The sequence below is a fragment of the Mustela erminea genome, chromosome 2 (assembly GCF_009829155.1).
Source record: "Mustela erminea isolate mMusErm1 chromosome 2, mMusErm1.Pri, whole genome shotgun sequence".
Taxonomy (NCBI): domain Eukaryota; kingdom Metazoa; phylum Chordata; class Mammalia; order Carnivora; family Mustelidae; genus Mustela; species Mustela erminea.
Genome location: NC_045615.1, coordinates 42,801,001 through 42,823,515, shown reverse-complemented (window position 1 = coordinate 42,823,515; position 22,515 = coordinate 42,801,001). Strand labels below are relative to the sequence as shown.

The 22,515-nt window shown below is 36.3% G+C and overlaps 1 protein-coding gene across 4 annotated transcripts in view; it reads left to right on the top strand.

The window, feature by feature from the left end:
- Window positions 1–22,515, top strand: part of MND1 (meiotic nuclear divisions 1) — a 73,458-nt gene that overhangs the window by 40,591 nt on the left and 10,352 nt on the right. For all 4 annotated transcript variants that reach the window (XM_032332762.1, XM_032332761.1, XM_032332759.1 and 1 more), the window contains exons 5-6: window positions 8,452–8,526; window positions 11,341–11,455. In XM_032332762.1, the coding sequence (XP_032188653.1) occupies window positions 8,452–8,526; window positions 11,341–11,455 (190 nt within the window). The remainder of the gene's footprint in view (window positions 1–8,451; window positions 8,527–11,340; window positions 11,456–22,515) is intronic.

The window sequence follows — 22,515 nt, the reverse complement described above, 5'->3', positions numbered from 1 at the left end:
GTTGTGAAATGGCTGCCAATAGTGATCTGGGCTGTTTGCTTCCTTGTAGCCTTGGAGTTTACAATCCATATGGCAGGAGAGAGTTTTTTCCCATAACCATTAAAAAAAGACTGACTTTATTCAGATTCAGTAACACTTGAGATCAACTACTGTTACAAAGAACATTCCATACAGTGATAGACTTAGGCAAGGGATCATTGGCTTCCCTCAGTAGCACCCAAAACAATATTAAAATCTAAAAAGTAATGGTCAAGACATACATGAAGAAAACTACAAAACTCTACTGAAGGACGTGAAAGGGTCTTTAAAAAATGGAGCAATAAATTCACAAATGAGAAAACTGCAAAAATGTCAATTTATGTCTATATAGCTAATGTGGTAATCAAAATCCCATTAGATTATTATGGATGATACTCAAGTTCATGTGGTAGAGAAATTGTAGGAAGAAACAAGAAAGTATTAAAGAACAGTGAGGTGACGGATGCCTGGATGGCTCAGTCAGTTAAGTGTCTGCCTTCGGCTCAGGTCATGATCCTATGGTCCTGGGATAGAGCCTGTCAGGCTCTTGGCTTAGCAGGAAGTCTGCTTCTCCCTCTGGCTCTGCCCATCCCTCTGCTTGTGCTCTCTCTCTCTCTTTCTCTGACAAGTAAATAAATAAATAATCTTTAAAAATATATATATATTGCCATAGTAATTAAAACTTGCTACTTGTGTAAGAATAGACAAACATAAGTAGAGCAGTGAAGAGAAACTGTAAACAGGGTTATGCATGCTTGTTTAGTTTATGACAAAGATTCTATACATCTTTATCAATTCAGTAGAGAAAGGACAGACTAGTAAATGAGTTTTAGGGATAATTGGACATCCATCAAAATGAATTGAATTTAGAACCCTGGCTCACATCATTTCCAAAATAAACCAGAGGCCTTTTACAAAGTGAAAGATCAAAAGAATACAAATAATAGAAGGAAACTATTTGTGCAGTATTAGATTGAGAGGCTTTTCTGTGCAAGACACGGTATCTGAAAGCCAAAAGATAGATGATTTGCCCAAAAAAATTAAAACTTGTACATTGAAAGACATTAAAAGTCAAACATATATAACCAAGTGATTACCATCTGTCACAGTTTCTAAAAATATTTAAGCAAAGGATAAACTGGGGTGCCTGCGTGGCTCAATCAGTTAAGCATCTGCCTTTGGCTCAGGTCATGATCCCGGGGTGCTGGGTTTGAGCCCCGTATCTGTCTCCCTGCCCAGCAGGGAGTCTGCTTCTCCCTCTCCCACTCCCCTTGCTTATGCTCTCTCTCTCACCCTCTATCAAATAAATAAATAAAATCTTTTCCCCCAAAAAAGGGTAAACAATGCAATAAAATAATGGTCAAAGGGTATTAAGTCATTGAAAAAATACATATGATCAGTAGATAGATGAAAAGATGCTAAATCTTGATAATCAAAGACATGCAATTAAAACAATAATGGAATATCATTTTCAGGCATCAGATTATCAATCTTTTAAACTACCAGTAACCACTTTGGGGAAATCTGCAGGGAGTAAGCTTGTTATATACTACCAGTGAAGGGCAAAATGACTAAATTCAAAGTTAAACACTTACTTCACATATGTTATGTAAGAAAAAATTATAGATAACAAATGTTGAAGAAACTGAAACCTTGTGCACTGCTGGTGGGAATGTAAAATGGTGAAGCTATTGCGGAAAACAGTCTAATATTTTCTCAAAAATTAAAGCTTGGAGTTAACCATATAATCCAGCAATACCGCTCTGAAGCACATGCCCAAAAGAACTGAAAGCAAGGAAGGGACTCAGATACTTGTATGCCAGTGTCCATAGCAGCATTATTCTCAATAGCCAAAAGGTGGAAATAATCCAAATGTCCATCAACAGATGAATGGATAAACAAAATGTGATACATACATAAAATGAAATATTATTCAGCCTTAAAAAGGAATGGAATTCTGACATGTGTTTCAGCATGGATGAAACTTGAATACATTTTGCTAAGTGAAATAAGTCAGACACAAAAGGACAAAAATTACATGATCCACTTAAATGATGTACTTAGAATGGGCAAATTCACAGAGACAGAAGGTAAAGTGAGATCACAAAGGGCTGTATGGAAAAGAGAATGGAGAGTTATTCTTTAATGGGTATAAGGTTTCTGTTTGGGGTGATGAAAAATTCTGAACATGGGTAACGGTGATGATTGCTCAACATTGTGAATGTACTTCTACTGCTGAATTATACACTTAAAATGGTTAAGATGTTTAAGTTGAATGTGAATTTTCCACAATAAAAAGTGCTAACAGAAAGTTACATGTTTGTGTCTTGAGCCAGCAATTTTGCTTATACTATACCTCAGAGAAAGACTTGCACATGTGCACAGAGGTTTATGTCAAATGGTGGGAGTGTTGGAGCCTTGCCATAATGGAAAATGAGACATTAATAAAATAGCTATTGACAAGAGAATAATAAAGTAATAGTATGTAGACACTAGAGAAAGAAAGAACCTACCACCAACTACTAGTGAGGATGTGGAACAATAGGAATTCTCATTCATGGCTCTTAGGAATGCAAAGTGGTACAGCCACTTTGAAGGAGAATTTGGCAGCTGATTATAAAACTGAACAGACTTTTATGATCCAACAGTTGTACTCTTTGAGATTAACCCAAATGAGTGGAAAACTCATGTGCATGTCAATTTTATAGTAGCTTTATTCATAACTGCCTAAATTCAAAAGTGACCACGGTGTCATTCAGTAGGTAAATGCATAAATAAGCTATGGTACATTCAGACAATGCACTGTTATTCAGTGATTTAAAGAAATGAGGTATCAAGACATGAAGAGACATGGATGAGCATAAGTGCATATTTATGCATTCATACTAAATTAAATTCATACTGAATGAAAGAAGCCTGTCTAAAAAGATTACATAATATGTGAATCCAACTATATGGCATTCTGGAAAGACAAAACTATATAGACGTGAAAAGGATCATTGGTTGCCAGAGCTTGGCAGGAGTCAGGGATAAATAGGCAGAGCACAGAAGATGTTAAGGGCAAAATACTCTGTATGTACCATACCGATGAATACATACCATTATGCATCTGTCACAACCATAGCATGTACAACACAAAAAGTGAACCTTAATGTACATGGACTTTGGGTGATAATAATGTGTCAAAGTAGGTTCAGTGGATCACTTTGGGGGCGGGGGTTGAAAAGGGGGGTTTCATTTGAAAATGAAAATGAATCTGGTACTTGTGTCTGTGGGGGCAGAGGTTACTTGGAAAACTCTCTGTGCCTTCCATCCAGCACCTAGAAGTACTCTGATAAAATCTATTAAAAAAAAAAAATTAGGAACACTAGGGTGGCGCAGTCAGTTAAGCATTTGACTCTGGATTTCAGCTCAGGTCATGATCTTAGGGTGGAAGGATTGGGCCCTGAGTCAGGATCTGCATTCAGTGGGTACTTGGTTTGAGAGTCTCTCTTTCTCCCTCTGCTGCCCCTCCACCCCTGCCACTTGTGTGCACACGCTGTCTCTAAAATAAATCTTAAAAAAAAAAACAAAAAAACTAGGGTGCCTGGGCAGCTCAGTTGGTTAAGCGTCTGACTTTGGAAGGGGTCATGATCTTGGGGTCCTGGGATGGAACCCCTCATTGGGCTCTGTGTTCAGCGGGGGTTCTGCTTGTCCCTCTGCCCCACCCACCCTCTACCCCCTGCTTGTGCATGCCTTCACTCTCTCTCAAATAAATAAATAAATAAATAAGATTTTTAAAAAATTAAGTAGACCTATGTATGTATGTTGACGTGGAAGTTTCGATAAAAATAACAAGTTACAGAACATAACGAAAGATAAACCTGTATGTGTTTGAGATATTCTTTATATTGACCTGTATCTGAAAATAAAGCAGAGGAATGGGAAAAGAAGGATGCCCTTTAGACTTTACAGGATGCCCCTGTAAAGAGGGGATTCTGGGGATGGTGCAAAAGTGGGAGTAAAAAGACACTTTGTTTAAATTCTTCTGCACTGTTTGAGTCTTTTAAAATAAAAATTACTGGGCGCCTGGGTGGCTCAGTGGGTTAAGCCGCTGCCTTCGGCTCGGGTCATGATCTCAGGTCCTGGGATCGAGTCCCACATCGGGCTCTCTGCTCAGCAGGGAGCCTGCTTCCTCCTCTCTCTCTGCCTGCCTCTCTGCCTCCTTGTGATCTCTCTCTCTGTCAAATAAATAAATAAAATCTTTAAAAAAATAAAAATAAAAATAAAAATAAATTAAATAAAATAAAAATTACTCATTTCTTGAGATATTCAAATATTGCTTATAATGGGAAAAATTTTTAAGTAATAATGATGTTTGCTTATTATATAGAAAGTTTGAAATTATGTTCCACGATACAGAGGTAATCATTTTTAAAATTTTGTGCATTTTATTGCAGTTGTTTTTGTCATAGACTCTGAAATGTATTGATGGTTTTGTTTCCACCTTTTTAAAAACTCTATTCTATTTTCAGAGTGTCATTAAAAATTTTTCCATAACATTTCCTTTAGCTACATAATCGTGACACATTCATACCATGAAATATTGATTTAAGATTTCTCTATTGTGGCAATTTCATCTTTATATATATAAAGGGAACTTACATATATAGAGAGGCAATTTTTATATATATAAAGGCTATATTTTTTATATATAAAGGCAATTTATAAGGCAATTTTCATTATATATAAATGTCTTTACTATCCATAGTTTCCTTATGATTGATGCCTAAATGAAATATCACCTTTAAAAGTGAATTTTAAAGTTGTAGATACTCTAACAAGATTTTTTAAATATATAAAATACCAAAATAAATGATACTGCTTTTTTTTTTTAAGGAGGAACAAGACATAGAACTTATTTTTCCCTACATAACTGTATGTGAATTTTGATAAAGCAGTAGACTCATCTGGTTTCTCTTGCTGTTACCTCTTTTCCACATTCCTGTTGCCTGACATTCTTTCCCACCTATGAGAACTTCTATATTCCTCTGCAGTGCTTTGAAATTTTTTTATTTCTTAAAAGGAGCAAATGAGAATTCCAGTGCAGACAGCTTGAATCAGTCTTTCTGTTATGAACAGGCAGTTCCTCCAGGCAGTGAATTAGCCCTTTAGAAAACATTGGCATTATGTTTCTTAACCCTGAGTGTCTGTATAGGTGGTCTGGAAAGCATTAAAGAGAGGCATTGTATCAGATCCTCAAATCTAGAGATGAAATCCTCTTCTTGCTAATTATGTCATTTTTTTGTTGCTATTGTTCTGAATCACTGGGTTTTACCAAATTATTTAGTGAGGGTTGGAAATGGGTTTGGTATAGTATATAGTTGGCTCTTTTTTTATTCATGAAAATGTATATAGAAAGTTCTTCAAAGGAATTTTATGGTAAATAACGTTCTGGACAAACCAAACATCACTTGTTTTTCTCTATTTGTAAATGCAAACTTTTATATTTCTTTTAGTGGGAGAATTACTTAAATATTTTGTTTGTTTCTAGTTCAGGCTACAGTACTTAGCAGTAATTCATTTTTGCTGAACTAGAAAATATTCTCCCATATACTAATATCTTGTGTATTTGTAGTTGGGTTCGTTATTGTAACAAAACAGGTTTTTGTTAAGGTCAGTAGTTCTCAAAATCGTGGTGCCCACGAATGCAAAGCATCGGCATCACCCATCACCTGTGAGCACATTAGAATACGGATTACTAGGTTCTACTCCAGAATACTGTTCAGAAACTGGAAGGTGTAGCCCAGGAACCTGTGTTTTAACAAGTCCTTAGGTGATTCTGATATATGCTAAAGTTTGAGGACTGGTTTAGATAATATCTGCACAGTGGCTACAAATCTCAGTGTTTATCCCTTGAAAGCCTGGGTTTGGTTGAATTCCAGGTACCTGTTAAGAACTCTAGTGGTGGGGCACCTGGGTGGCTCAGTTGGTTAAGCGACTGCCTTCAGCTTAGGTCATGATCCTGGAGTCCTGGATTCGAGTCCCACATCGGGCTCCCTGCTCAGCAGGAAGTCTGCCTCTCCCGCTGACCTCTCCTCTCATGCTCTCTCTCTTTCATTGTTGCTCTCTACCTCTCAAATAAATAAATAAAATATTAAAAAAAAAAAAGAAGAAGAACTCTAGTGGTATTGCTTCTAAGAGATGTGTAGATGAAAAGCTGTTAGCCAGGGCTACCTTGCAAGAGTTGGTTTCACTGTTTCTGGTAGCTGAGATTTTAAGAACAGAGCACCAAGAATCCTTCACTATGGAACTGAACCAAGTTGCTTCAGTACTTAGGAGGGTTAGCAGAAGCTTCTCATTTGATAACATCATCTAAGTTTGTCTCTCCTCCATTACTGACATACTTAAAATGACAAACCGTGAGATCACATTTAAAGCAGATAATATTTTCAGAGTTAAGGAATTACTGAATTAGCTCTCTTTCAAATGTTTTTGAGTTATAAATAATTATAAGCAGACATACAGTACCTGGAAGACACTTCATTAATATAACTAAGATATATATCCATTAATTATTGGCTTATTTTTGTAATTATTAACTACCTGGATAACATCTACCTATCAGAATATTTTAAGAACACTTTTAATGGAAATATGTTATGCTAATAGGTTAATGTATTTTTTTCACTGGATGATTCTCTATTCCTGAATTTAAATGTCACATGAAGGGGTGCCTGGGTGGCTCAGTGGGTTAAGCTTTTGCTTTCGGCTCAGGTCATGATCTCAGGGTCCTGGGATCGAGCCCCACATGGGCTCTCTGCTCAGCAGGGAAGCTGCTTGCTCCCCTCTCTCTCTGCCTGCCTCTCTCTGCCTATTTGTGATCTCTGTCAAATAAATAAACAAAATCTTAAAAAAAAATCACGTGAATTTATTAATTATTTCAGGTGAGTCCTGCAGGACAGATTATTAAAACATGTTTTAATATGTTTAATATGTTTAATAGTTTTAAACATGGTGTCATTTTATAAATGAGAACTGTTGTTTTAAAGAACCAGATCTCCTTGTTAAATTTAGGACTTTAAAGCTTTATTTGGACTCCTAAATGTATAGCAGATTTTTTTTTTTTTTAATTATTAGGAAGGTAGTTACCCTCAGAAGAGGTATAACTGGTTTGGTGGTGTTGTCTTCTTGGCATCACAGATGGATCTTGTTCATGGTATGGATTAGAATCAGTGACTAGAGAACAATTAAAGGAAAGTTGACGGCGTTTCCTTTATGCAAATTGAGTAATGGAAGATTTCCTAAATCCAGGGTAAAGCTAACTTTTTGAAGATATTGTTTGTGATTTTTTAATCTATGACACATAGTATTATTTACCCTATACATATAACTAGGTCATATTATAAAAGGTCAGCTTCTTATAATCAACTTAGAGAAATCATTCATCCAATTATTATTTTCCAAATGTTTGTAACTCAAGAGTGAGGAAGAAGTAAATTATATTTTAAGGAGGTTCTTACCCAATCATATGAGTCTGAAATTTCCAACTAGCAAAAGATGTGGTGGAGAATTTAATACTGGGAAAATCCTGTGGTTATTTATCTAGTCATGGGTCCAGGTGAGATTAATAAAATTGAAAAGCAGGGGAACTGATGTTCTGAAATTAACCAGTCCTATTTGGTGTGGGCTCAGCCACATGCTAATGAATATCCTATATTTATGGTCTCTTTATGCTGGTTTTATTTGATCCATTTCTACATAAAATTTACTACTTTCTAGGCTTAGTACAGTACTTGAACTGATCACTTTTAAAGTATGTAAAACATGCCTAAAATCAGCAACAGGCTCATATATTTTTTTCTTCTTTAAGAATTTAGTATATCATGTATGTAATTCCTCATAATGTACCTGATTTAAGAATAATAAGTGATGTATTATTTTTAACTCTGTGTTAGTGAAACAGGCCATAATACTACAAGCCCATAAGAAACAGTCTAAGATGTTTTCAAAAGACTTAGGCAGAACTGAAATGAAATTTGAAGAAAGATTTCATATAAAACATTTCTTTTTAGTTTTCAAATTCAATTTCTAACTACATAATATACCTCAAGTTACTTGGCATGGAACTAGGGGACTTGATAAAGATTGCAGGTAAATAAATAAAGATTGCAGCAGATAAATCTGATGGGATGAGAGGAAACGTTTTTGAACTTTTTTTTTCCATTCTGCCCTATTGATTCATGGTACTTGGTTTTCTTCAAATTAGGGAAGTTAGTTTCCATTGTAGTCTTGACTTGTTTGTTACAAGTCAAGTTAGTTCCCATTGTAGTCTTCACTTGTTTGTTACACTGCCTTGGGCTAAAAAGTCAAAATCTCATTTTGACTTCTTGACTCATAAACTTCATGTTAAGCAAGTTTATCTTAGAAAGCCATTTTATTTTAATTTTCCAGGTATCTGAGGGAAACCAGAAGCACACAAATCTACAGAAAAGCATTGAGAAAGCTAAAATTGGCCGACATGAAACAGTAAGTTTATCTTTAGAGTCTTTAATAGTGTCAATTCTAAATAGAAGAGTAACTGGCGCCTGGGTGGATCAGTGGGTTAAGCCTCTGCCTTCGACTCGGGTCATGATCTCGGGGTCCTGGGATCGAGTCCCACATCGGGCTCTCTGCTCAGTGGGGAGCCTGCTTCCCCCTCTCTCTCTGCCTGCCTCTCTGTCTACTTGTGATCTCTCTCTCTCTCTCTCTCTCTCTGTCAAATAAATAAATAAAATCTTAAGAAAAAAAAAAAAAAAAGAAGAGTAAGAATTTAGAGCTTCCTGTGAGGAGTGTACCATTTCTACCAGAAGAGAGATGAGTACAGCAAAGGACATGAACAAAGGACCTGGTAGGATTCACTAATTGTAATCTAGGTTTATTTTTTATTATTGTACTATATTGTGTATGGCAGCATAGCATAGAAGCATAAACCCTGGAGCTAGACAGCCTGGGTTTGAAAGTCTCCTAAATTCTCTGTTCTTAATTATCCCAGCCGTAAAATAGGAGATAAAATCTACCTCATTAGGTTACTGTGTGGATTAAACTAGCAAATATTTGCAAAGCACTCAGAAGAGGACCTGGCACAAAGTAAGCCCTTTATAAATGTTTATGTAAAATTTTAAGAGTCATGCTTTTTAAGTCTTTGGCATAGAACAAATTGAAAACTATGAATTTATTATCTTTGGGGCTTTGTAACATTTCTAAATTATTTAAGTGAATATTGACATTATTTTATTTCACAAAGTATAATGTTCTCTGAAGTGTTATGTTAGGGGTTTTTAAAAATCACTTTACATTCTAATTTCCTCATTAATCTCCAGTATGGATTTATGACCTGAAAAAATGTTAAAGATCTAAATGCACCACTAAACATTCCATCTAGGCCTCTATTTGTAACACTTAATTGTGAAAGACTCAAAAACAGTCACAATGTAGAAAAGAATACACCACAGGCTTATCGTGGCTTTTCAAAATAATTTCACATACCTTCTTTTATGTGAATAATCAGCAGTCACAGATAAGAATTAGAGAGTGGTAATTTTTGAAGAATTTTTAAGGAAAGGTAAGTTCTGGGCATAACCTGAAGCTGTTATCTTTAACGGACCGTAGCAAATACCCTTTCTTTATTTGATCCTTTTTTTCTTCCTTAACGTTGGCCATAAATTATAGATGCACCTTCAACTAATATCCATGCCCAAAAGTTGTCTGTTGAGTGTTACCCAGTCCCCTGGCTCCATTGCACCTGGGAAAAATCCTTATGGATGCTGCAGGGCTTGGACGAGTACAACAGTTTAGAAAGGCTCCAGAGAAAGATGAACTCTCGTGTTCATCCTGAGCACACCAATCAGGATCTTTCAGAAACATCTAGCCATCATTTACTAGGCATTATTCATGGTCATGATGATGCTGCTGTCAATGAAGGAGAAATAGCTAACATACATAATCTGCTTACTGTGAGCCAGGCAAGTATATCCCAGTGCGTTTTATATTCATTGAATCCTGCCAATAGTGCAAGGAGGTACCCACTATTACTATCTCCATTTTTAATTCAAGTAACTAAAGGCACAAAAAATTAAAGTAATGTGGCACAGATCTCAGTGCTAGTAACAGTCTGAGGTGTCTCCTACCTAGTTCAGAGTGTCTAGAGAGTTATTGCCTTCACACAGATTCTTCACCATTTTGCTCAATTTTCATAGTGGAGCATGTATAATTTTGGGTGTGGATGGCAAATAGCCATCTTATATTGTAATTATTTTTAAATCTCTTCTGAATTATGTTAATACAATATACACTGTAATCATATGTGGCTATTTACATTTGAATTAGAAATAAATGCAATTAAGTTCAGTTTTTCAGTAACAATAGCCATATATCATATACTCAGGAGGTCCATGTGGCTAATGTTTCCTGCATTGGAGAACACAGACCTAGAACATTTCTATCATTGTAGAGTTCTGTTGGACTCTGCTGCTTCAGCCCATGCTTCTCCGTACAATGCTCTGCATTCCCTTGTACAAACGCTAGCAAAGGAGCCTTTCTTCACTTTGGAACAAAAGAGAACAGTTAAAGGCAAAAGGCAAAAAATACAAGTACCAAATATAAGCTAGCAAGGAACCTTAAATAAGTTCCATCAAGGCATCTTGAACTCTGCTTGGCTTTGCTTCAGGCTTATCCTGTAAGTTTGTGTCATAACCGTTCACACATATGAATTGAAAACTGTGGCACGGTGACTTCCACCTGTTAGTGAGAACTATGGCTAGAAATTTCAAATGTGTTTATTGGATCCTGTTGTTTTAAAAGCTTTATTGTGGTTTACCTTTAAAGGAAAATGATAGGAGGCAATAATTTCTTATTTCTGATATCTTTAAATATTTTTAAAGGCTAATCATCCTTAAAGGTCGAAAAATTGTCTGTCACACTTTTAAGGAAAATTGTATAATGATGATGTTGCCATAAAATATTACTTATATTGACACAATCTTATGAACCTACCCAAGAGGCAGTATCTTTTCCAAACATTTGATAATCAGTGATATGATAATCGTCTATTTATGACTGGTTGATTCTACATATTAATTCCCATTCATCCAGTCAAAATATATGAAAGATGCTTGAGATATCAGAGAAAAATGTCAGTTGAGTTTGTTCTTATACTGTGAATATAGGTATGTGTCTGTATAATACTGTCCAAAAGCCTAGTGCACATTAGTTTTGAGAAATAAAATGAAATGTTTATAAAATGTATAACCTTACAATGGCATTTTGTTTGTCTTAATTTACATAAAACTATGTTGAATGCAGGAAGAGCGAACCATGCTAGCAAAAGAGCTTTCTTCACTTCGAGACCAAAGGGAACAGCTAAAGGCAGAAGTAGAAGAATACAAGGAATGTGACCCACAAGTTGTGGAAGAAATACGTAAGTTTATATCACACCTAGAAGGTTTTTAAAAATTTTTTTTAAATTTTAGAGTGAGGGGAGAAGCAGAGGGAGAATCCCAAGCAGGCTCCATGCCCAGTGTGGAGCCAGTCAGGGAGCTTGATCTCATAACCCTGAGATCACGACCTAAGCCAAAACCAAGAGTCGAATGCCAAACTGACTAAGCTACCCAGGCACTTCTTTTTTTTTTTTTTTTTTTTTTAATTTAATTTTATTTAATTTTATATTATTCATTTATTTATTTTTTGATAGGGCACACCTGAGTGGAAAAGCAAAGAAAATCTCAAGCAGACTCACACCTTGAAAGTTTTTGACTTTGTCAATGAGACTTTGTACTTCTAGTTAGTAACCATTCTCCATGTATATGAGAAAATCAAGCCATGAACAGTTTTAATATTGCATTAGTGTTTCCATCAAAGAGTCTTAAGGCATTGAATAGTGATAACTCTGAAATTATTTTAAGAAGAAGAACAGTAGATAGGGTAGGAGGATAAAGACAAAAATTAAGTTTAGGAAACTGAGAAGTCAGAGCAGTTAAGTTGCCCCCAAGTATATTGACTTGAGAACAAAACCCACCATTATCTTCTAGGCAAGATAATACCAAAAATATGATGTTGCAAGTTACAGAAAATCAGTCTGTGCATTGACTTGTCTTTTGAACATACCAGCGATGTTTTCTTCTACTTTAAAACCAATCTTTATTGGTTTTATAAAAACCAAAGCTTTATTTTGAATGATTTTAATATATTTATGTAAAGATATGAATTTGAACATTTAAGAAAGTAAAAGAGTACATTATAAGGATACTTCATCTAATTGCTTAGGAAAATATGTATAACTTTCATCACATTTTTCTGTCTTAGCCTGTCTTTTCATTTAGGGAACTCTACCTAGTGAAATGTTTGTAAAAGAAAAACTAATATTATGTGATTGAAAGCTTTGAGAGAAATCTAAAATATTTGGTACCTTAAAATTAGCTTGAGAATAATTGGATTACAATTAAGTTGTTCCTGATGGTTGTCTTTGCAATTAAAAAATATTTAAGCAGTTTAATTCCTGTAATCTGAAGTTAAACTCAGAGACAGGTCACTGGTTTGCACATCTTCATGAGGCATTAATCCCATACATGTAGTCCCCAGTCTAGATGTGGTATGTATTCGCCCTGGTTCAGCCAGGGTGACTGAGAGGTGGAGTCAGAACAACCTCTCCACCCCTGAGGCAATCATTTTCTGTAAATCAAGTATTTACTATTTAGAGAGACATGTTAGCTCTTTCATGCTGCCCATAGATTAATTCATTTATCATTTATCAGCATCCTTCAGAAAAAGGTGCTAACCAAATCTGCTACAAAATTAACCAGTTTAATCAGTCTTGAAGTTTTAATTAATATCAAATGACCTTCCGCAAACACAAGTACTTCAAAGCAGCAAGAGGCAATTAGGAGTTTACTATGAGAAAGCTAGGCCTGCTCATGAATCATCTTTAAAAGGAAGTGCATACTGCTTGTTAAAGAGGACATCAACTGTGTCATGAAAGAAAACTTTGAGAACAGTTTTCTTTCCCAGATTGAATGCCTTCAGGTAATTTAGTTTTAGGATAAGCATGTCTGTGCCCTCTAGCAGTTCATCATGAAAATTCTGTTTTCACAGTTATCAAATCTGATCCTATGTATATTACTCTAACTTGGTTCTGCCTTCCTTTGTGATTTCAGTGTTGTGTAGTTAGGGACTTTTTCCTTGATGATTCCAATTCTTTTCTTACCCAGTTTCATTCTCTTTTCTTTCAAGGACTTAAAACTCACAGCCATACCCAGTCAAGGCTCTGCTTTTCTACTTTGTGGCCCCCATTATATTGCCATTGCTCTTTCCCTGGGCATATGACCATGACTGACATCACCTCTCCTAATGACCTCCTATTTTTACAGTCCTCTTGGTTACGTCTGATCCCTGAGGAATCGCTAAAACTTACTTAGTCTTACAAAACTCCTCTGACCTGCCCTGGTGATGATCCTCAGCTAGTGGATCGTCTTGAGTTGCAGGAAATCCACAAGGGCAAAGAACTGTGCCAAACTGATTCACTGAGAGGGAAGTAATTTATTTCAGGCATGTGATTTCAGATGTTGCCATTCCTTGTATCTCTGAATCAAGCAGCAATTTTGGCATTCGCCTCACCTCTTAGAGAGCTGATGAAATTTGATGGAAGAAGTTTCAGGTGATATAAAGGATGATGAATTTTGTGGAGAGTAGCATAGCATAGTTGAGGAGGAAGTTCCTCAACTTGACCTCTATTCTCCATCTTAACCCTTGCGGTTGGTAATTTATTTCTCAACCTAAGGAAAACATGTCAGTGTGTATGAGTATTAAGTAGGCTATGAGGTCTAAGTCAGTGAGAAGAAAATGTTTTCTAGATAACAGTGAGTTAAGAAACTTTATCAGTTTTCATCAACATCAGTTTTCATCAACATCAACATCAGGTTATCTTTTTCTATTTGATTATGTAGTCACATAAGATGGGTCTGTATTTGGATCCTGTAGAATTTTGTAATGATGAATTCATGTGTATTAATTTTTGACATTTTTACATTGTGCATGTCTGATCTTTATAGGGGAGTAAGAGACTAACGGTCCTTCCTGGCTTTGTATTATTTTTATTTCACTCCATTAAGAATTTATCTTTTTTTTTAATTTTTTTTTAATTTCTTTTCAGCGTAAAAGTATTCTTTGTTTTTGCACCAAACCCAGTGCTCCATGCAATCCATGCCTTCTCTAATACCCACCACCTGGTTCCCTCAACCTCCCACCCCCCACCCCTTCAAAACCCTCAGATTGTTTTTCAGAGTCCATAGTCTCCCATGGTTGACCTCCCCTTCCAATTTCCCTCAACTCCCTTCTCTCCATCTCCCTTTGTCCTCCATGCTATTTGTTATGCTCCACAAATAAGTGAAACCATATGATAATTGACTCTCTCTGCTTGACTTATTTCACTCAGCATAATTTCTTCCAGTCCCATCCATGTTGCTACAAAAGTTGGGTATTCATCCTTTCTGATGGAGGCATAATACTCCATAGTGTATATGGACCACATCTTCCTTATCCATTCGTCCATTGAAGGGCATCTTGGTTCTTTCCCCAGTTTGGCGACCATGGCCATTGCTGCTATAAACATTGGGGTACAGATGGCCCTTCTTTTCACGACATCTGTATCTTTGGGGTAAATACCCAGTAGTGCAATTGCAGGGTCATATGGAAGCTCTATTTTTAATTTCTTGAGGAATCTCCACACTGTTCTCCAAAGTGGCTGCACCAACTTGTATTCCCACCAACAGTGTAAGAGTGTTCCCGTTTCTCCACATCCTCTCCAACACATGTTGTTTCCTTTCTTGCTAATTGTGGCCATTCTAACTGGTGTAAGGTGGTATCTCAATGTGGTTTTAATTTGAATCTCCCTGATGGCTAGTGATGATGACCATTTTTTCATGTGTCTGATAGCCATTCTTATGTCTTCATTGGAGAAGTGTCTGTTCATATCTTCTGCCCATTTTCAATATGTTGTCTGTTTTGTGTGTGTTGAGTTTGAGGAGTTCTTTATAGATCCTGGATATCAACCTTTTGTCTGTACTGTCATTTGCAAATATCTTCTCCCATTCTGTGGGTTGCCTCTTTGTTTTGTTGACTCTTTCCTTTGCTGTGCAGAAGCTTTTGATCTTGATGAAGTCCCAAAAGTTCATCTTTGCTTTTGTTTCCTTTGCCTTTGGAGACATATCTTGAAAGAAGTTGCTGTGACTGATATCGAAGAGGTTACTGCCTATGTTCTCCTCTAGGATTCTGATGGGTTCCTGCCTCATGTTGAGGTCTTTTAACCATTTTGAGTTTATCTTTGTGTACGGTGTAAGAGCATGGTCGAGTTTCATTCTTCTACATATAGCTGTCCAGTTTTCCCAGCACCATTTATTGAAGAGACTGTCATTTTTCCACTCTATATTTTTTCCTGTTTTGTCGAAGATTATTTGACCATAGAGTAGAGGGTCTATATCTGGGCTCTCTACTCTGTTCCACTGGCCTATGTGTCTGTTTTTATGCCAGTACCATGCTGTCTTGGTGATCACAGCTTTGTAGTAAAGCTTGAAATCAGGTAACGTGATGCCCCCAGTTTTATTTTTGTTTTTCAACATTTCCTTAGTGATTCAGGGTCTCTTCTGATTCCATGCAAATTCTAGGATTATTTGCTCCAGCTCTTTGAAAAATACCAGTGGAATTTTGATCAGAATGGCATTGAAAGTATAGAATGCTCTGGGCAGTATAGACATTTTAACAATGTTTATTCTTCCGATCCAAGAGCATGGAATGGTCTTCCATCTTTTTGTGTCTTCTTCAGTTTCTTTCATGAGTGTTCTGTAGTTCCTCGAATACAGTTCCTTTACCTCTTTGGTTAGGTTTATTCCCAGGTATCTTATGGTTCTTGGTGCTACAGTAAATGGAATCAATTCTCTAATTTCCCTTTCTGTATTTTCATTGTTAGTGTATAAGAAAGCCACTGGTTTCTGTACATTGACTTTGTATCCTGCCACATTGCTGAATTGCTGTATGAGTTCTAGTAGTTTGGGGGTGGAGACTTTGGGTTTTCATATAAAGAATCATGTTATCTGCAAAGAGAGAGAGTTTGACAATTTGGATACCTTTTATTTCTCTTTGTTGTCTGATTGCTGTTGCTAAGACTTCTAATACTATGTTGAACAGGAGTGGTGAGAGTGGGCATCCTTGTCGTGTCCTGATCTCAAAGGGAAGGCTGCGAGCTTTTTCCCATTGAGGATGATATTTCCTGTGGGTCTTTCATAGATAGATTTGATGAAGTTCAGGAATGTTCCCTCTATCCCTATACTTTGAAGCATTTTAATCAGGAACAGAAGCTGGATTTTGTCAAATGCTTTTTCTGCATCAATTGAGAGGACCATGTGGTTCTTCTCTCTTCTCTTAATGATTTGTTCTATCACATTGGTTGATTTGCGAAAGTTGAACCATCCTTGTAACCGAGGGATGAATCCCACCTGGTCATGGTAGATAATCTTTTTAATGTGCTGTTGGATCCTGTTTGCTAGGATCTTGTTGAGAATATTAGCATCCATATTCATCAGTGCTATTGGTCTGAAATTCTCCTTTTTGGTAGGGTCTTTGCCTGGTTTGGGGATCAGGGTAATGCTGGCTTCATAGAAAGAGTCTGGAAGTTTTCCTTCTGCTTCAATTTTTTGAAACAGCTTCAGGAGAATAGGTGTTATTTCTTCTTTGAAAGCGTGGTAGAATTCCCCAGGGAATCCGTCAGGTCCTGAGCTCTTGTTTTTTTGGGAGGTTTTTGATCACTGCTTCAATCTCGTTACTAGATATCGGTCTATTCAGGTTGTCAGTTTCTTCCTGGTTCAACTTTGGGAGTTTATAGTTTTTCAGGAATGCCTCCATTTCATCTAGGTTGCTTAGCTTATTGGCATATAACTGTTGATAATAACTTCTGATGATTGTTTCTACTTCCTTGGTGATCTCTCCCTTTTCATTCATAATTTTATGAATTTGGGCTTTCTCTCTTTTCTTTTGGATTAGTGTGGCCAATGGTTTATTGATCTTATTGATTCTTTCAGAAAACCAGCTTCTAGTTTCATTGATACGTTCTACTGTATCTCTGGTTTTTACCTCATCGATCTCTGCTCTAATCTTGATTATTTCCCTTCTTATGTGTGGAGTTGGTTTGATTTGTTGTTGATTCTCCAGTTCTTTAAGATGTAGAGACAGCTGGTGTATTCTGGATTTTTCAGTTTTTTTTGAGGGAGGCTTGGATGGCTATGTATTTCCCCCTTAGGACTGCCTTTGCTGTATCCCATAGGTTTTAGACCGAAGTGTCTTCATTCTCATTGGTTTCCATGAATTGTTTAAGTTCTTCTTTGATCTCCTGGTTGATCCAAGCATTCTTAAGCAAGGTGGTCTTTAGCTTCCAGGTGTTTGAGTTCCTTCCGAACTTTTCCTTGTAAAAATTTATCTATTTTAATAAAACACATTAATTTTGGAGAATTTCAACTTATTTAGTAGATAGAAGTTATGTAAGATAATTTTCTTATTCCCTAAGTATATTTTAGATGTGAAGGTAGGATATTTTTTCCTGTGGAAAGCTACCAAACTATAATCAGAGGGAAAAAAAAATTCTTATCAAAACCTGTATACCTAACTTTAGACTAACTTCCATTCATACTTTTAGAGGGAAATGTCCATTTCCTCTGTTTTAAAATTCAGAACAGCTAACAAATAAAATTTTATTCAAATGTGACACTTCTACTTCCAGACAAAATAGAGTAGTAATTGATGAGACTTATCTGCCCACCTGAAAAACAACACATAAAATATATGAAATGGGTTTTAAGATATGTGATATCAGACAATAAAAGACAATGATTCTTAGAGAAAGGGAAGCAGACAAAGTAAGTCTTAAAATTGTGTCAGCTTATTTTATCGCATTTCTAGGCTGTAGCACAAGAAAGGAGAACCTAGGCAGAGCCCTGCAAAGGGTACTAAGAATCAGGGAGACCAGTGTGGCTAGAGTTCACAGGACAGCATACTAAAGAGAAGTTTCAAAGAAAGAGATCCCTGGGTATCCACAGAGGGTTCCCCTCAATTATGCGGTGAATGCTAGTGAAATAACTACACAAAGCTGGGGAAAGAACAGTTTCAGAGAATTAGAGGGAACAAGTGCTTGACACTCACATGGGACCAAGAATAATGCCTATTCTCACCAGGCAAATTGGAAAAATTTACAGTTCACAAGGCTTTAGATGGAGCACTCCAGAACATCTTGCCTCCGTTAGCAAGCATTAATTACCCATAGATTGAGCTTTGTTCTCCATTCAGCTCATAGACCATAACAGCCAAGTCTTGAAAACATCCAACTATTGCAAAGTAACTTAAATGCACCCCAGAATAAAACTAAGGAATATTTATACGAATACAAACATACCCAGCACCCAACAAAATAAGATTCATAATGTCTAGCATATAATGAAAGATTACCAGGCATGCAAAGAGGTAAGAAAATATGTTCCTTAATGAAAAGAATAATTCCTCAATCAAAACTGACCCAGAACTGACACAGATAGTAGAATTAGAAGACAACAACATTAAAAGCTATAATAAATGTATCATACAGGGAAACCTGGGTGACCCAGTCAGTTGGGCGCCTGATCCTTGATTTTGGCTCAGATTGTGATCTCATGAGTTATGAGATGGAGCCCTTCATCAGGGCTCTGTGCTCAGTGGGTATTCTCCTTGGGGAGTCTCTCCCTCTGCCCTTTCCCCTTCTCCCTGCTTACATTCTTCCCCTGTCTCTAAAATAGATGACTAAGTCTTAAAAAAAAAAAAATGTATATGTTCAAAAAGTTAAGTAGAAACATGGAAAATATAAAAAAGATCCATGTTAAACTTCTGGAGTTGAACACTACAATGTCTGAAATGAAAAATAGCATCCACGACATGTAGGACAACTTCAAGTGACATGTAGGACAACTTCAAATATATTTGTAATCAAAGTCCCAAAAGGAGTGTATGCTGGGGGTGGGGAGGGTGTATATGTGTGTGTGTATCTTGGGAGTGTGTATGTGTGTGCGTGCATTCCTGCCTGAAAAATATCTGAAGAAATAACTATCAGAAGAAATAAAGACTACTATTTTTTCAAATTTGATATAAACTATAAACCTACAGGTTCAAGAAATTTAAACATTCAAGTAGTAAATGGCAACAATCTCCTTATTACTAAAGCTAGAGAATTTTTTTAGATTTTAACCCTATTCCCCCAAATGAGATTATTTCCTTTTCCCAAAGAGATTATTGTTTTTAAAACATGCTTTTTGATAATGAAGGGTTTCATAGGATTTTGGTTGTCATGTTCTTGCAGAACAGATTACAGTGGATTAAAGGATTATGAGTTTCACAAATTATTTTAATAAGATTTGTTTCTTAATAGTGTGGTTATAGCACCCATGTCACAATAATCAGGCTAATCTCTAAATCTATCATGATTTATTTTGAAACAGTTTTTCTGTGGAGAAGAGCTATAACATTTATATTCATGTAGACATAGCTATGTATAATCTTTTACTTATTTCTCACTAACTCTTGCAGGAAACATTTATATTTCATCAGACAAGTTGACTTATTGATATCTATATTAAATAAGTTTTAGCAAGATTGGTTGCAAATATCTAAGAAATGAGAAGTCAAGCAATAATATATAAAAAATGAAATTTAATTTTAACTACTTTGACCATTATTTAAGGTCAAAATAAGTTGTGGTAAGAATTGAATCCTATAAAAATACTTGAAAGTAAATCTTAGAAGTACTTAGAAATTTTCTTAAAAATGCCAGGATGACAGTGAAAATGATGTAAGGACCTCTGAAAATTTTCCTTCCATGAAAGCTGGCAGAAAATGTTGCAACTTTGCCAGAAGTCTAGAAATTCACCAATGATTTGCCTATCCAAGAAAAAATGGCTATATCTCAGCAAGAATAATAAGCCTTATGGTGTTCTAACTTTTCCTGTTGTCATCCCCTACTCTCTAGCTCAGCACTAACCTTAAAAAATAACAGCCATGCATTCCTGGTACCAGAGGGAGTAAAATGGAACTGGAGTTCTTTAAGACCCTCATTTCCCCCAAACTGTTACTATTTGACATCTTCGGTGGTTTTCTGAAAGCCACCAATAGGAAGGATTGTCCTTATTTGATCTGGCTTGTAGTATGACCAGTGCTAACAGCCTCTTTTTGGGGAGCATTAGTCTAACAATTACAGGCAAGAGTTTTAATTTCACAGCTATTTTAGCTGGCTTAACAGTTAAGCCAAACAGTAGACTAATCAAAGAGCTTAAAAGGAGAGGCTGGAAGAGATGTTCATATGTGCCTTGAAAAACAACATGTTTTTGGAAATATAGAAGGCCATATGCATCCATAGGGCTGTGCACCTTCTCAAGAAAGTCCTGGGAAGTTCCTAAACTCCCACCTCTAGCAGACTGTAGTACTCTGCATACAAGAAGCAAAGACCAAGGCAGAGTTGTAAATTGCCTAGCTGAGTGTTGAATCCTGCCCCAACACACATACAAAGCCTCTCAGCGAACACTTCAAGTTTTAGTTCAGGTGTTTAAGGAAACCTCTATTCAATTATTAGCTGCTTGGTAAGCAAATTAGAGACTTTAGTGTCCATACATAACAAAGAATACAGACTTTTCAGAATTAGTTCAGAGAAATCACTGAACAAACAAGAATAACAAGTACCAAAAACAACAACCCTGGGAAGGGGGGAGGGAAGTATCTGATTTCCAGAGTTGCCACATTATATTATTTAAAATGTCCAACTTTCAACAAAAATTTGCGAGATGTACAAAGGAAGCATGGTTCATGCACAATGCATGATGTTGGACTTGCTAGACCGAGAATTTCAGTCAGCTATTTTAAATATGTTACAAGAGCTAAAGAAAAATATGTCTGAAGAACTGAAGGAAAGTCTGAAAATGAAAACTCACCAGGTAATCAGCAAAGATACAGAAATAAAAAAGAAATCAGATGAAATGCTGGAGTTGAAAACCATAATAACTGAAATGAAAATTTCACTCAGGATTAACAGCTAATTTAAGCAGGCAAAGGAAAGAATTAGTAACTTGGAGATAGTTCAATAGAGATAATTCAATCTGAGGAACAGAAAAAAAAATGAAGAAATATTGACAGAGTCTCAAGAGACCTGTGGCACACCATCAAGAGTACCAACATATACATAAAGGAAGTCCCAGAAGGAGAGGGGAGAGAATGGGACTGAAAGAATAGTTTTTAAACAATAAATAAATAAGAGCTGAACCCTTCTCAAATTTGATGAAAAACAATCTATACATCAAAAAAACTTAAAAAACTCTAATTTAGAACAATCTTAAAAGATCCACAGATAAGCTTCTTTTTTTTTTTTTTTAAGATTTTTTATTATTCATTTGACAGACAGAGATCACAAGTAGGCAGAGAGACAGGCAGAGAGAGAGAAAGAGGAGGAAGCAGGCTCCCTGCTGAGCAGAGAGCCCGATGCGGGACTCGATCCCAGAACCCCGGGATCATGACCCGAGCCGAAGGCAGCAGCTTAACCCACTGAGCCACCCAGGCGCCCCACAGATAAGCTTCTTATAATCAACTTGTCAAAAGTTAAACAGAGACTCTAGAAAGCAGCAAGGAGGTGACTCATCATACAGAAGGAATTTTCAATCATATTAACAGTTGTTTCTTATTTGAAGCCATAGAGGCCAAAGGCATTGAGATAACATATTCAAAGTGAGGAGGGGTAGAATAACTGCCTACCAAGATTTCTATATCCCGACATATTTTTCTTCAAAAGAGAAGGACAAAGTAAGATAGTCCCAGGTAAACAACAACTGGGAGAGTTTGTCACTAGCAGACCTGCCCTAAAAAAATATGGGAGTCTTTTTCATTGAAGTAAAAGGACACTAGATACTGACACAAAAAAATAAAGCATACTGGTAAAGTCAGCTTCATAGGTAAATATAAAAGACAATATATATGTATTTTTGTTTTTATCTCCTTAGCATTCTCCTATTTGATTTAAAATACAGCTGCATAAAATAATAATAAGCTATTTTGTTGGACACACAATATATAAAAAGTAATTTGTGACACTAACAACATGATTTTCTCATTAGACAAAGGAAAAGTATTTGAAAAAATCCAACGCCCTTTCATGATACAAACATTCAACAAACTAGGAAAAGAAGTGAATTTCCTCAATTTTTTTTTCAAAGTGAGTTTTCTTTTTTTTTTTTAATTTTTTAAGCTTTATTTATTTATTTATTTGACACAGAGAGAGAGAGAAAGATCACAAGTAGACAGAGAGGCAGGCAGAGAGAAAGAGGGAAGCAGGCTCCCTGCTGAGCAGAAGCCCTGATGTGGGGCTCAATCCCAAGACCCTGAGATCATGACCTGAGCCCAAGACAGAGGCTTAACCCACTGAGCCACCCAAATGCC